This window comes from Chaetodon auriga, chromosome 6 (genome assembly GCF_051107435.1).
Source record: "Chaetodon auriga isolate fChaAug3 chromosome 6, fChaAug3.hap1, whole genome shotgun sequence".
NCBI lineage: Eukaryota > Metazoa > Chordata > Actinopteri > Chaetodontiformes > Chaetodontidae > Chaetodon > Chaetodon auriga.
The window spans coordinates 5,262,501-5,279,251 of NC_135079.1; the positions used below are offsets into that span (position 1 = coordinate 5,262,501).

At 44.2% G+C, this 16,751-nt stretch overlaps 1 protein-coding gene across 8 annotated transcripts in view; it reads right to left on the reverse strand.

The window, feature by feature from the left end:
- The window catches only part of LOC143321898 (unconventional myosin-IXAa-like), a 123,999-nt gene that overhangs the window by 40,887 nt on the left and 66,361 nt on the right, over positions 1 to 16,751 (reverse strand). For 4 of the 8 annotated variants that reach the window (XM_076732618.1, XM_076732620.1, XM_076732621.1 and 1 more), the window contains exons 5-9: positions 16,638 to 16,737; positions 14,132 to 14,185; positions 9,578 to 9,675; positions 9,159 to 9,285; positions 4,404 to 4,493 (exon numbers count right to left, since the gene is read on the reverse strand). In XM_076732618.1, the coding sequence (XP_076588733.1) occupies positions 4,404 to 4,493; positions 9,159 to 9,285; positions 9,578 to 9,675; positions 14,132 to 14,185; positions 16,638 to 16,737 (469 nt within the window). Of the gene's footprint in view, positions 1 to 4,403; positions 4,494 to 9,158; positions 9,286 to 9,577; positions 9,679 to 14,131; positions 14,186 to 16,637; positions 16,738 to 16,751 lie in introns of all 8 variants that reach the window. The other 4 variants (XM_076732619.1, XM_076732617.1, XM_076732615.1 and 1 more) reach the window with 1 other exon arrangement.

Genomic DNA, 16,751 nt, shown 5'->3' on the forward strand with positions numbered 1-16,751 from the left:
CAAGAAACTGACAAAATAATTAGCAGGACTTTATCAGAGACTTTTGTAAACTCTACCAGTCGTGGCTGTTAAAGCAGGTCTTGGCTGGTGTTTGTGATTATACGGTTGTGCTGAGGGGAAGTTGTTCTCTTTCTTTCCATTTCTTTCTTTCTCCTGAAAACCACAGGAGGTGTGAAACACCAGCATGAGCTCGCGCTGCACGTGGCCTGCTAGCTTCCTCGCTGCAGGATGTTTTGTGTGTGAGTGCATGTTTCCCCACAATATGCCATCCTGCGCATGTTTTTAATTTGCATTTACGTAGCTGTTGTTTTTGTCCATCGTGTGGATGTGGATGTGCATGCGTGCCTGTATACGTTTCTATGTGCGACACTCTCGCCGTGAGGCTTCAACTGCTCTGAAACAGTTTCTAAGATGGAGCAGAACCTTTCAGATGAATGCAAATGTATGAATGAGCGGCTGGTTACTCCCCCCTCACTTCCCCTTCCACATGTCTGTCTTTAAACAGGAAGAAGGAAGTGGTGGAGTCAGATTATCTGCAGCCACATCAAGACTGTCAAAGTCAGACATCAAACCTTATCTTGGCAGACACGGGCTCACACGCATGTGCACCTTAGTAGACACGCACACACACGCACACGTAAACTCGCAGATGCACACACTCGCTTCTGCTCTCTCACTTCTCCAGACCAGACCTGAGATAAACCTGAGCTAAACCACAGAGGTCAACAGCATTTGCATCCTGCATGGTGGGCTGAAGGCTGGAATTCCCCATAATTTTACAATAAATGTCTGTCATTGATAACTTGATAATCGCTAATTTCGAGAAGGTTAAACTCGGGCAGAACTTCGGTTTGCATAGACTCCTGGCCCCTATATGTTGTTATCGTATAACCAGTTTTTACACGTAATTACTAGTTTCAGTTTTATTTCTTTTTCCATTCAGTCTTCACAGAAATAAAAGTGAATACAGCTGCTTTATGCAACGCTGGCATTTTCACACCTTTAGTTCATTTGCTCTGGGCTCAATCAGTTGATTAGTTGGAGAACTTCTCGCCTTGGTTCAGTTTCTTCTCACAAGACGCAGCACTACAAGCCATGTGAGAATGTTTACTTCACTCACTGGTCAGATCTTCTGGCAGGAGCAACAACGTAAACACAGGAAGAAGATCCTAAAGGAAGTCCACTGGCCAGATACAACACACTGCATTTCTCGAGTCCAGGTCCAACCTCCATTCGTTTCCTGGCTAGCTGCTAGCAACTGTTAAGTTCATTCGTCCACATCCCACTATGCAAAGCACACCTGGCTGCAGGAGACGCTTCACTCAAACTTGCAGAGCACGCCTAGTAGTCGGACCTGATTGAGGTCAGATCACATTCTGACCACAAGTGAATCAGAATCAGAAGAATCAGAATCAGAAAAAACCGCTCCAGAGTTCGTTTGGGACTGAACCGAGACCACCTCTTCTCAGGGGTCTCGGTCCAGCTGTTTGCACCAGGTTTGAACTGACAGCTTTCACATCGGCCTCGATGAACCGCACTAACCAGGCAGATGCACCACAGTGCCTTCTGTACTCAGGCACACTGATGCTTTGAGCTGAAGGCTAATGTCAGCATGCTAACACAACAAGCATGTTAGCATACAGGTACAGTTACCCTCTTAGCTTAATGTGTTAGCATGCTAACAATGGCTAATTGGCACTTAGCATAAAGCACAGCTAAGGTTGAGTTTTAATATTAAAAGAGCAGATTTTGCTACTCAAATATATGTACCAAAACTACTGTTAAAACAATAAGAATATTTTCTTTATCATTAATTTCTCTGTAATTTGAGGCCTGTTTATAATCAGAAACAAAGAAAACTGTCCCAGATTTCACCATGACAGAACATAACTGATCAAATAAGATGATATGTAGTTTCCTGCCTTTTTTGAGTTAAGCATTACGTTGATAAAATCTTAAAACATTAGCACAGGTGCGGCTTATTGATTAGAAATATTGCTCTTGTGATCTTTTGTGAAGCCTGTTGTCGTGACTGATTGAGCTGAATTTCTTTAGTGCAAATCAACTCAAGACTCTGACCTCCTTAGAGGTTGCCAAGCACAGCTTCCCTGCTTGAATAGGAAATCTTTTTTATTCTCATCATTAGTCTGGAACCAAAGCCGAGCACTTCTTCAACACATTCCACCTGACTCAACCAGGGCCCATCCAGCCGCTGCTCCGCAGCACACCGAGGGTCAGGAGGTCAGACGCCTCGTCAAAATCTCCACTGCGGGTGGATGGGACATCTGCCTCGCACACTTTCTCAACCTTTCCCATCCAAGTAGGAAGAAATCATTTCTGAGAAGAGGCAGCATCATTTGCCAGGTTCCTTTTTCCACATTTCCTTTGTATAAAAACAGGCGTGTTATGGATTCCACAGGTGGCCTCGACTCGCTCCCACGGCCCTCAGTCAGATCGGGGCATGGCCTCACTTTCGCCTGTGTGATGCCGTCTGTCCATCTTTGTGGGGACCAATTTGAGCGTTAAATATAGAAGGTGAAGACATTTTTGGAATGTGGGGATATTTTGGACGAAGCTTCAAATGGCGGTTTGAGGGTAGAGGCTTTGTTTAAGGGTTAGAATTAGGTTTAGGTTAAGGTTTGGGTAAGGGCTGAGGTTAGGCATAGAGTTAGTTAGTGGCTTAGGAATGTATTATGTAAATGAGGGTGCTGACAAGAGCGAGTACAATCTTATAACTGGACGCCTGCTAGTGTGACTTTAAGTGGCTATAATTTCTATTTTTGTATTAATAATGGATCACTGTAGCCCTGCAGAGCGTCACAGCATCTTCTAGCTCATTGTTTTCTTTTTACAGCCCAGAATTGTTTTGGTCCGTCACTCACATTTCGAGGCAGCTATTTTCAGCCAAAGAGCTCTTTAAACCCACTGTACGCTACCTGCCCAGCACCAAATCATGGGCAGAGGAAGCTAGCGACGAGCTGGTGACGAAAGTGGAGCCTGAAACAGCTGAAGAGCCGAATATATCCCTCAGGAGTTAGTGGAGACCAAAAACAGAGCTAAAAGAAGTTTTTTTTAGCAAGACAATGAAACATAAAGCACTTTGTTTAAGGTAGAAAAGCACTATGTAAACACTAATGCATGTCATTGCAGGGTTAATGATAAAACTGTAGAGTGACAGATAATAAGACTCTTTCATATTCTTAGAGGACACATCTGGGGATTTCCAGTTATGCTATTCTTTGTTTTTTCAGTCTTTTCCTTTTCTGCAAATGGAAGTCTTTCAGAAATCGAAAGGTCTCCGCCTCGTTCTCTCCGGGTCCATTCCCATTTGCCCCTGGCTCATTTTAAGATAAGGCCATGTTGTGAACGGCAGCAGGGAACTTCCATAGCATGACACCAGAACCTCCAGGACAGGGTTTATCATGGCTGCAGCCCTTGTGCTGGATTAAGTTTCTGATCACATTGTCTGAGCCTCCGTTACAGAGCTCGTCTAGAAAAAGAGAAATTTATGTGTTTGAAACGCATGACTGACGGAGAGAGAGAGAGACAAACAGAAACAGACTCAGGATCAGGCTTTTGGCCTCTGTACTGTATATTCCAGTGGAGGTTGCACATTCCTGAGACCAGACCACATGACTGGAGAGATGGGGGGCGTGTGAGAGCGGGAGCAACCATTGTTGGGCTAAACTAACCCATACATCAGATGAGGGGGGTGAGCGGAGCAGGGTAACAGACTATCTATGTGTAGCATTTCCTTCCACTGAGAAAAGGCCTGGCAGACACGAGCAGAGAGCTGGACCAAATTCATCATCAAAGGCTTGAGGGACGGCGAGATAAACGAAAACCACTGAATATTAATGCTCACTAGTGCAACGATACACATCAGAGGAGTCTATCTAGGTCAAGTGAGGGGTCCTGGAGCTACGTTTCAGTCCAGAGGGCTGTGTGGACAGGGTTAAGTCGCGCTGTTGCTTGACTTGACAGGAAACAGGAAGTTGCAGAGGAAGAGACCTCTATCAAAAGAGCCTTAGAAAGAAGCAGTGGGGGGGCGGGGGGAGCGCCATAACAAACTCCCCAGACAAGCTCCAAAGCATGCACACACAAACACAGAATCTCCCCGACAGCTGACGCACTTCATGACACAACATTCGCCTCCAATCCGCTTTCTTGAGACTGACCTGAACTCATTCACGCCGCCCTCACACAGGCGCTTTTCACCATTAGTAGCAAGAAAGATAATTCTAAAAATGTGATTAAAAAAAGTCCCTCAGTGGGGCTTTACTGGTGATAGGTCATCAGTTTTAAAGGGTCCGACAGAGTCAGCGTGTTTGACGCTCAGGTGGGCAGGTGTCACATTTTGATGTGGTGCCGTATGCAGATGTTGTGGTAACTAAAAAGGTCACCTCGGCCAGTTTGTAGGGTACGATGAGCCTCTCTCCGACAGTCACCGTCTTCCTGGTCGTCAGCGCTTCCAGCAGCATCTCCTCCTTGACCTGATGAGCAAAGAAAGCACATTTATGATGTCAAGATCAGGGTTCGCTGTCACTTAGAGCTCTTACATGTTGACATGATGTTGTGTGGTCTATCAGAGCATAACAAACACAGTTTTCAGGGATAAAAAGTTTGCATTATAAAGGGCTACAGGTAGATCATTTCTAACAGTATACTGTTTAAATCAGGGTAGTTATTTCTTTAATCTCTCTGGCTTTATTGCTGGAAATGTTGCAAGTCAATGAGCCGCTTTGACAAAAACATTCCCATTTTGCTATTTTATCTCCAGCATCAGCAGCTTCTCGATTGGCTTTCCAGATAACGCACAATATCAAAATACACATCACTGTGGAGACACACAATCACAAACACCGCGACAGAAGATTTTATCCACATGACTCATCCCCGATCGACCCTTCGCTCGACCAAACTGGTGCTCGCAATAACTCTGCTGCTTCTCACTAACACAGCTGGCCAGGATCGGCATGTAAACGCCGCTCCGCGTCCGCACACATACATTACTGTGTGGCCTCGCATGCGAGTTCGCACTGACTCTAAACTTGGCCCCGGACAAACCATTGATGACAGGGCCACACTGGGAGAAGCAGATGTCACCGCACACATCTCCTCCATCTACAGGGATTATGGGATTGGACCAAGCAGCTGCTGCTGAGACCACGTGTGTGTGTGTGTGCGTGCGTGTGTGTGTGTGTACACATGTGACAGCGTGTCTTTGTGTGATTTCATGATGTCTTCATGCATAAAAGGCAGAGTGTTAATGTAAGAGTTAATACCATTATGGATCTAGTTTTGTCAACTGGTTCCTTTGTGAAGACTTTGACATAAACAGAGAAGGGAGGACAGGAGGAGGGCAGCCTGTGTGTGTGTGTGTGTGTGTGTGTGTGTGTGTGCGGGAGTGGGCTGTGGGGGGGGGCATAATCAGACTTCATTTCACACTGCCTGATAATCCCTCGACTATGAGCAAAGCCTATTCTGGAGCCTGGTGATTGGTCTTTAGCCGCTACATTTCCATGTATTAGTCGCTTGGTAACAGGCTTGCTGCTCCGTCTATGATCACATCTCTAATACCATAATACACAGAAGTGTGTAAGCACTGGTTTGGGGTCAGTGATTCTGTTCTCAAATTACCCAGTTTTTTTCCCCCCCAAGTCTGATTTTGCACGAGCTAATCTTTGGCTCTGACAGATGCTGCTCTCTCTCTCTCTTTTTTGTATTTGTAAAAGCAAACACAACAGAAGTGACTGATCCTAAGCAGCAGCGCTTTCCCTCAGTGCACCAATCACAGCGGTGCCTGAACAAGGACATCAGCCGTCTTTCTGGTCTGCTGTTCCTGCTGCACGGCCCCATGCTGCAAACGGCAGAGGACTGTTAGCAGAAACACACAGTACCAGGACACCTGTGTTTTTTAAGAAGTAAACGGTAAAGGCGTCACCATATCGTGGAATTTGTTCACCTTCTACTCTGAAATAAAACCATGAAACAGTGAAAATGGACATTAAACATTTTTACGAAGTGCAATTTGAGGCTGCAATGATTCTAGAAATGTGGAAACTGGAAAAGATGCTTGAAGAAACTGTGCGGTTACTGATAAGGAAAATAAAAGCCTGAGTGAATTTTTTTCAGAACGATCTGGACTGAACTGACCTCAGGCTCAAAAACTGTTTTCAGCATTAAAATACCTTCAACAAATTCAGGCTTTAGTGGGATTTGTTCTCACAGTAAGAGTCACTCTCAGGACTGATTACCACTTTGCGCAGGAATGTTTCTGGTTAGGTCGAATCACTCAACTCTGCAGCTCAGAGGATCCAGTCTGTCAGCCGTCCATCAGCTCCTACAAACGCTACTTCCTCTTCCAGTTCCACCTCCACAGGAAACAGGAAGTCCCAGCTAGTTTCAGTCCTATTCATTCATCAGTCATCAGTTCTCCTTGAGAGGTGCTTCACATTAGTGTTTCACAGTAATAGTGAGATCAGTAGCTCACATCCCATCTTGTATGAAATGTTGTCCATTTTACATATCAAAGTGAAGGACGGACTGCTTCCAACATTGGTTATTCATGCAAATTAAGACCTCACTCAGAGCCAAGTAGCTGCACTTCAGCTGAACTTTCCCTTGAAGCAATTCCAGCCACGCATGACTCACACAAAACTGCATTTAGCAAACCTCAACGACCGATTTTAGCCATTTATGCAAGGGGATCTTAAAATAAAGTCATGCATCCTCGATGAAATGTGAGTGCAAAGCGCGGTACTGTCTGATCTATACATCCAGTCTCTTCCCATCAAGCAAAGTCAATTAAGAAAAGCAATTCAAATGCATTTCCAGTGTAAGTACAGTAAATACAGTCTTTGCTATTAAGTTATAATTAAGTGAAAATCAACTTTTTATCTTTTTACTCTTTTCCCAAACAGATCTCTTTACTAATGAACGCTTTGCTTAACGCTTGTATATCAAAATTACATCACATTAACTTCCTGGAAAACACAATTTATACCAGCTGCCACATGCAACCACTAAAAGCATCACGTATTCTTTAATTATCTCCCTCCACTCCACTCCTCACATCAAAAAACTGAGATTTCCCATCAGTTGACCCCCCCCCACTTTGTCCCACCCGTACGTTATACTTAAAAGGGCTAAGATGCCCCCAGAATGCTGTTTCATTGAGACTCTGTTTGATTTCGTTAAGCCGTGTTTTGCTTTGCCTTCCTTTCTTCTTCTTTGCTTAAGAATGTTTTATTTGTCCCTGGGGACAAATAGCCGCTGCCTCTGCACCAACTAACAGACATCCAAATAAACTTGAACTTAAAACACTAACCCCTGAGCATGTGGCCAACATGTGGCTCAGCTCACTGCCTCTCCGGACCTCTGAGGAGTCGAAGAGACCAGTCTGGATGTTAAAGGGAACCCTGTCAGGCTCTCCACAGTCATAACATCCCCGCTGCGCTGTTGACAGGAGTCTCCGGCACACTTCGGACATTGTTTTGTCAGTGACTCAATGAGCACATCCGGCTAATCGTTGAAGTTTGTAACGGGGACTGGGAAGTGCCACCATGCCTCAGTCCGAAGGTAAATCAGAACAGCATGTGGATGTTTGAGCTGTCCTCACGGCGCATACTGACCAGCGTGTATGTGTGTGTGTGTGTGGTCTGCAGTCGGTGTCAAGAATGAACCCAAATTCAGCACAAATCATAAATTTGTAAACGCGGCGTGGCTTGTTAACCCATGCCAGGAAATGTTTTTCCATGTCTCTCATCGTGGACAATAAAGAGTCCAGAGCAGTCTAAACCTACAGCCCAGACTGATTAGTGTATGTTGGATAATGACTGCAGTGTCTAGATTGAGGTCAGGAAGATATATGCTTAGATCAAAGCCTTTGTAAGAGCCGCTTTTCAGTTTAGTCGTTGTTTGTGCAGTAATAACACACAAGTGGGGTTAGAAAAATGTTCAAATAAATTAAATTAAGCAAAAGCGGGACAATGAATCAGCGTGAGACCGTCCACAAAGGACCGATACTGCAGTCTGTGAACAGTCTGAGGCAGTCTTGCGTCTACTGTGCTGCTTCCATAACGATGTTTCTGAAACCAGAGGCTGGCTGAACTTCATTTGAACTTTATTTACAGAGACAAAGCACTGCCAACGAGCAAACTAATCTGCTCGCAAATATGCAATTAGACAAGTAAAGGACTGTACAAGCAAGGATGTGATTGGACAAGCACTGACCACCCACCACACATCCATACTGTAAGTGACTGACAATTTGCAGATGACAGGCTGAGGCAGAAATCTGCAGCGCTTTGCAGAAAAACAGCTGCTTTAAACGAAACATTTCACCTCAAAATTAAGGCACGAGGAGGAGCTGACGAGCGAGTCGTGTGTGACAGACCCACAGTGGTCCTTTAAAAAGAAGCTCGTATCAGGGTCAGATATGTTTTATAATCACGACGCAGGTGACGCTGGGACAACAGCGAGGACTCTTTGTTCCTGGTGGGAAAGCTCGCCTACGCAACAGCACGCCAGCACAAGAGGTCTGAAAATAGCCTCAACACAAACAGTACTTTGTGGAAGCACTGGATTGTCGGACGGCTCTTTGGGACCTGAAGCACCTCTTAACTTCCGCTGTCACCACAAGCTGCGCTTGTACGCAGAGAGTCCTCAGCTCTCTAAAAGGCTTTTTGTGCAGCCCCATACGGGAGGTAAACTCTGGCAGTAGGAATCACAAGCGTTTCAAAAAAAACGCACAGCAAAAGGAAAACTCATTCCCTCAGACGGATACGGCTCGTTTTTTAAAGTTCACTAAGTCCGTGGAGTATCTCCAGTGGGCATGTGATGGAATAACTTTGGGAGACAAAATGGCAAAGAAAGCATTTAGGGTGAACAAACAGGCCCTGTGGTGAAGCCCCGCTCCAATTCTTCTTTTTTTATTATCCTTCAAGTATTCAGAGTATTGTATTTCAGCATAAAGTCAGCGAGGCAAACCGTTGTTTTTGACCTGTTATGTGCGGCTTTTCCGACTGCATTTTCAGATGAAAACTAAAATTCTGTTATATTTTGCAAAACTCGTGGTCCAGTCGTGTAGAGGAAAGTGTTGAGATCCACTTTGCTGAGACTTGAGCTTTAATGCCGTGAAGCGTCGTGCCGCTCACCTCCAGCAGCTCGGAGACGATGGGCAGCACCTCTGGGTTGCAGATGTCGATGGAATCGTCCCTGTAGGTCTTCTTCTTATAGCGGATGTTTCCCAGGTGGAGGATTGCTGACAGCAGGGAGAAGATCCTGACGAAGAAGAAAGACACTTATTGTTAATACGTTTACACGATGCTGGAAAACTAACCTTCAGTCTTGTTGAGCTCATCCTACAATGAATAAGAAGAGTGTGATTGTTTTGTTTTAAGTCCCTTTCCATTGGCACATCTGCTGAGTTGGTAATATGTTTCCACAAGAATACAACACCACACATTTCTGTCCATACTTAAAAACATTCCCAAGCCTGATTTTTACAGACAGGGCCGAGCTTCTGAAATCAGTTATATAAGAACATTCGCACACGTCACGCAGCTCATCTTACTGTTTGCGCGTGGTGGGTAAGAAGCCGACCATCTCCATCGCCAGCTGCAGCCGCTCGAAGTCATGTTTCAGATCCTCTCCTTCCACTGTGAAGCAGTCCTGCTGGTTTCAGGTGGAAACACACAGACAGAGGAACAGAGGCAGACGGACAGAGACATCAGCAACACAAGGACTTTTTTTATGGATACATAACACACAAACTCATTGTTTGATGACAGTGCTATTACAGAGGAGGAACACTGTGAAACAATGGATGCATCTACTTGTACAAGCGTCCTGCAGAAGCTTAATGACTGAGTATGTGTGTGACTAAGCAGGATTTCCCACAATATTTCATATACGAGAAGGGCCACTTGAGATGACGAGTGCCTCTGCTGACATCAGAGGAAGTCACTGCCTGAAAGCGTAATTAACTTGTAAAATATATCACTAAATCAGAGGTTTTGTAAGTCCAGATCAACAATGTCTGATTGAAGTTAAATCTGATGTCATGTGACTCGAGTCCACACCTCGCTCGTCAGAGAGCGACATCAGACAGCAGAGCGGAGGCCACGTCTTTGATGGGTAAGACCACCATGTTGGAACTAAATTGATTACAGGAGACAAAATGTCATCACGGTCGTCTGACTCAGCGCAGCGGATGACAGCGATTAATCAATCAAATGGTACGTTGGCTTTGAAGTGATTAATTAAAGCAGCATGTCAGGAGTGAAAGAACATTTTCTGGGTTTGTCCCGCTTTCCAGTCCCAGGAGACTAAACACGAGGCACCTCTGTGAACGCATTTCTGTGCAACTGGGGGGACGCTAACATCATACGGTGATTGTAAAGGAGGCAGAAATGTGTATGTATACGGTGACTATGTGTGTGCGAGTGTGCGTCTGCTTGGGCCCTCCGGTCGGTCAGCATGTCTCTGCTCCGGCAGCGAGCCTCTCTCAGGCTGTAATTAGCACATACCACAGCGACCGGCCAGCGAGAGAAGACACAGGAACCCATAATCCACACTCTGGATTGCCTCTTCTACACTTTAACATTCAACACTCCACTGCCTCTCCATTGTTTTCCTTTGGCTTAGAACTAGTCAGGAGCTGCAGAGCCAACAATCGCCGTCGTTCTCCAGCGAGCTTCTCCAATTGCAACAAAGGGGTTTTGAGGCTTCTCGAGCTACGGCGAGACCCGGGAAAAGCCACTTTTCAAATTGCCGGGTATGTCAGGCTTCAGCGCCAAGCAGCACAATGTGATACGTCGAAGGAAGTTGAGAAAATAAAGAGATCAATTTTGGCCAGTTGTGAGAGAATATTTGGTCAAAAACCAAAACCTTAGCTATTGGTACTTAAAAAAAAAAAAGGGATGCTTGAGTGCAGCAAAGGGATGATTAAGAAACAATCTGTTCTTCTTACTTATTTTAAACAAAGAACCTTTTCTCCCTCCACGACTTGAAATTTCAATTTTATGCCAGTTGCAACACTTCTGGTGCAGGTTTTCACTAAATTGAGTCAAGTCAGGAGCCCAGCTGACACTGCACACGGAGCTTTTTAACAGATCACTCGTGGATCTGCTTAAAATCTCCGCACGTCCAGTCGAGGTTTTTCCTGTTACTTACCATGACTTAATCATGATTTACGTTGTCAAGGCACCCGGTCGATGTTGTGCCAAAAACAGCATGCCACCCCGTCACTAGACATTCCATATGGTCAAAAACCATGGACACCCAAACAGGCACAAAATGCAAACCCACAGCCACTGAGGCCCCGAGCCAAACAGTCAACTGCACACATCAAATGCAAACATCCACAACATGTTTGGTCTTTGGGATCTTTACTCAAAAACTTGTTTATTTTCTATTTTTGGCTCCAGACGTTGCATCTGGAATCTGTATACACTTGTCACTGTTCAAAGTGCTGAGTGTCTCTATTTACTGCAGCGTGCTCGCCACACATTGACCAATGGTGAAGGTCAAAGGTTAAATAGGCCCAAAGGGTTGGTCAGATGCTCAGACAGCTGTCAAGGGCTGCTGAGCTTTCTCTGTGTGTGTGTGTGAGGGTTTGTCAAGACAGTGACATCATCTCCTTAGACGGTGGGGCCACAGACTGATGAGGTCATTGACTGACCCTTGAGAAGAGACAGTGTGTCAGCAAACAGCGAGAGGGGACGGTTGTGCAAGGAGAAAATATGAGAGAGAAAAGAGGAAAAAGGAGCATAGAGAGCGAGTCGGTTCAACGTTTGGGGAGATAAAAATGTTCCTTTGCAAGAGTGAGATAAGAAGATCGATAACAAGCAAAGCAAATGGACGTGTATGCTGCCGCACCTATTTAACATGAAGGGATGAATTACAGTGCGGTGCTACATATGGATGACAAGTCCCAAGGTGGTATTAAACCAAAAACAACAATATGGAGGAATTAGAATCTGGTTAGCCTAGCTTAGCATAACGACTGGGGAAAGCAGGTAGCCTGGCTATGTCCAAAGTGGAAAAACAGAAAGAAATGGTTTTGTTTGTATTTTGGTAAAGAAACAAGATACACCGTGTGAACGAAGCAGCTTTGCTGTTCTTCACAGATGTAATTTTTCACTTTGGACAGAGCCAGCTAGCTTGTTTCTCCTGCTAGGAGACTTTATGCTAAGCTAAGGCTAAACACATCCTGACTCTATCTCCACATTTAACGCATTGATGCTAATCTTCTCATCTCACTCTGGGAAAGAAATCTAAATGTATTCACTGTGAGCCGTGAGAAAATTCAAAATAAAAACAGCATTTTTGAGCCTTTGTCAAGCACACAGGATGATTATTTGCTATTCAAAAGGCAGATTTTTGGTGGACAATTCTTTTAACCACATGAATGTGAAGCAGGATCTACAACAAGTGCTAAAAAAAGAGTGAGTGTCCTCAGAAGCTCTTTCATGGTATAAAAGAGCAGTTTTAAAAAAGTGGGTGACAAAGAGCCAAAGTCAAGAGGGAAGAACGGTGAGACCAACAGACGAGTCGTATTTGCACTAACCGACTCTCATGTCGAGCGTTTGCTCGCCGACAAAGTCAAAGTAACATAATCTCCTATTAGGAGATACTGAATCCTGTAACCACACACGACAAATCCCACTGACCAAACATTACTCACTTCAGGTGGAGGCTGGCAAGACAGTGGCGGGTTCAAAGGCCGGTGAAACGGCAAACACACACACACACACACACACACACACACACACACACACACAAAATGGACCACACACTTAGAGGGAAGTTTCAGGATGTGAAGCCTATTGATCACTGCTGAAGCCTAATCACAGGAGCGTGTGAGGAGTGATGCTAACTAGCCCTCTCAGGTATACTGTACTCAGTGTCACTGCAGAACATGGAAATGACAGGATTTTGTTGGACGGACTGGCAGTTCTGAGAATATTGGCTGTCACCGAGTTAAATTTAAATTTAAGTTGATTGATCAAAACTTGCTGCCATTTCATCTTAATCGTCTTTTGATGACTAAATTTATTGGTCACCTGTAGAATTACCTGCCAGGGGACATACAGCTAATACAGCTTACAGCTATTTAAGCTTAAAATGTTCATGAAATCAAACCCTGTCTTTTTTTTTTTTTTAAATTTCCTTTTTTTCTCTCAAAGGCCAATTTATACATTCACATTCAATAATTACCTCATTATACTGTAATTTTCATTGTCAGTGGTGGAGTCCACCATCCGTTCCTCGCATATCTCCACACGACAGATTCCCAAGAATGATGGATACTCATGTAATCCAGTGTTTGTAGCTTTATCTCACTGGCATAAGCCTCATTGTTTAGTGCTCACTCTCATACAGCCTTGTAATCGCTGTATTAAGTTACTGCGAACGCAAAAACGTTTCCCGCAGCCGCAACTTCACATTAAAAGCATTCAACTGGGAAAACACTGGATGACTTTTATTGTGACGCATCCACAGGTGTCGACAAATCAACCAGTATTATAACCTTTAATAACTAAAATTCTGCAATCCAACAAGTATTTATACTCTTCATCTACTGCTTCGTCTGCAGTATTAAGTGTGTGTCAGATAATAAATGTGAACGAAGTGGTGAAATCCTGAACCTTCCCTTTAAAGACGGCAGTTTCCAGTTTTGATGTCATCACCCATCTTCAGACAGCAAAGCATCCAAAGCCAAAGATCAGATTAAAGGGATTCCTTCATGTTTGTATTTTAGTTGGTTAATCAGCGCGTATATAAAACGTTGTCTCTGGTATTAGTTCATTTTGCTTTCAACAACTTTTTCACATAAATGAGATACCGAATGTTGATTCTTCAAAAGTACACAAAGCAATCAAGTACAGCGAAGTCATGACATTAAAGGTATCCCTTTAAACATTTTAGAGGCAGTTCTGTATAGAGCTCGACCAGCTGGGGTCAGCTCAGGTCGCCTCCATCTTTAGTCCATTTCAGTGAAAGCAGGCGGGTGTGGACAGCAGAGAGAGTACAAGACCAGGACTGGCACCAAAAACCCAGAGTACCACGACACACCCATGAGCACAGACGTACACAAACAACTTGTCATCCACAAGATACTGACCAGATCGCTCTCATAGTAATTGTCCCAGTGGTGTTTGTGCAATTTCTTTGTCATCTGGAAGCAAGGCAGAGCGGGTTAAGAAGGCAAGAATTACACACAATAATACGCACACTTGAAAATGAAGGAACATGACACATGCTGCTAACATGTGAGGAAGAAATGACTGATCCTCACACACACACACACACACAGACACACAGACACACACACACAGACACACACACAGACACACACGTCTCCAGAGCGGCGATAATTAAATCCATGACGTGACGTAATCAGAGTGGATACGAGTGGTTTAGATTCCTTTAAGTTCGGGGTGACATCACCGACTTTTTTATCTTTTACTTCAGTAGAAGTTGCAGTACAACAGTGTAAAAATACTCCATTATAAGTACAAGTTTCTCCTCAACATCTTACTTAAAAAAAGTACAAAAGTATTATATATATATATTAACCAGTGATTGCAATCGGCCTCACTGTCTATTATTGAGCTAATGCTAATAATGCTAATGCTATCCAAACCTTTCCTGCTGCTGCTGCTTCACATTAAATATATGTCATCTGTTATTATACAGCTGCTTATTTACAGACTGAGCAAACAAAGGGTCATATTATCATTCATTTGGAGTTTTGTTTGTGGCCACCTAATGAATGTAAGTCCAATATTCACTTTCTTTTAGCTCTGGTTTTGGTCTCTTCTAACTCTTCAGGGGAAATGCTCCACGATGTTCACCAGCTGGTCGCTAACTGTGTCTGTCCGCTGTTTGTGCTGAGCAGGTTTTCAGAGCTTTTTCGGTGCCTGCTGCAGCCAAAAATGACATTATGAGAGCAGTGAGAGTGAACCAAAACAGTAACAATGAGCTCAAACTCACTACAAAGCTCCGGAGAATTGAGAGGAGCTGCAGATTCAGGTGATAATTCTTCTAAGTTCTTCACTCTGAGTAAGCACTTCATATTGTTAAATTGGTTAAATGTCATCATTTACATGGTTACTATGAAACTACAGATTATGGCCCTTTAAGGATCACAGGTTTAAGAACAGTACTTGAGTACTTGGACAGATGAACACACTGAGCAGAGCACAGAGATAAATACGGATAATAATTTCACTCCTTTGTGACACCATGTGTGCGAGGAGTGTCTGCGTGTGCGCTCAGACAATCACACAAACACACGCGACCGCCGGCGCCCTCTGCACGAGAGCAAGTCAGCGCCAGATTAACTCCCGAGTCTCGCTGTTGCCAAGGAAACAGAGCTGCATAGTAACAAGCAGCGGAGGATGGAGAGGTGGGGGGGGGGTTGTTGTCGTGGGGATTAAGGGAGGAGGAGAGAAAAACTGTTACTTTTTTGGGGAAGCCAAACGAGATGAACAAAGGAGGTTTTCTGCTGCCTCCCCAGCGTACCGCCATAGTAAGAGGGAGTATGAATCCTCACACATCTGCTGCCAATGCACACACATGCGCTGCAAAGGATGCACACATACGGGGGCTTTTGGCATGTGCACAAGTACATAAACACACCCAGACACACACACATACAAACATAGGGCACACACACACACACACACAGATGCAGGGTTGAAATTTTTGGGCTGATGCAATCGACACTTCGGGGCGCTGAGAAGTGATCCAGTTATGATAAATGAGTAAATAAGCTCCAACAGAAAGAAAAGGAGGGAGGGGAGAGGCAGAAACGTTCTATCATCATCATCTTCAAGGTCTCCATCGGTCTCTCTTGGGATGAACGTTCCTCATTTGGATTCTTTGCAGCACAGTAAAACTGAAACGTTACACTGGGCCTCATGCAAGAACCACTTGTACAAACACATTTGTTTTTATGTGGCACCTACGGGCCAGTTTTTTGACATTCGCCATGTTCTCGGATTTATCTTTTTCTCTAAGATGTCCATGAAATTCTCGAGTGGTCCAGGCCTGTTGTACACGTCATGTACAAGGCGTGTAGGACAAGTCTGCTTCTTGCATGAGGCTCATGGTTTCCTTCAAATTACAAATCAGATCTTTTAAATTCTCCAGATGGCTGGATCATCCTGTTGCTCTGTCACAGCATCTTTTTTCAACTTTGGTAAATGATGGCAAACGACACCAGACTGGATAACAAAGACAAGCAATTATTCCACTCCTGTCATTTTGTTCTGACATAATTTCTGCTTTATACTGTTTGTCTGTAACTCATTGTTACTGCTACCTATTTTGACCAGGACACTCTTTAAATCTATCTTCTGGTTAAATAAAGTTAAATTTAAAAATGCTTCACTGATGCGACCATCACCTCTGTCTCTAACTAACTAAAAAATCATCATCACAATAATACAAACAATTTTTCCTCTATTTTCCTTCCTTCATGTTGGCAGAAAGAGCGTTTTAAAAATGGCACAATAGAACAGCATAGTGACGTAGAATTTGTCTCGGAGGTTTTATAGTGCTTCACATACTGTATATGCACTTCACGAGTGTGTGTGTGTGTGTGTGTGTGTGTGTGTACGAACCTGGTTGAGGTAGTGGTATTCCTCAGGTTTGAGCAGGTGGAAGGACTTCCTCTCCTCTTCACTGGCTCCAGCCAACAGGTAGTAGAACACATGGTAGTTCCTGCAGACATACAG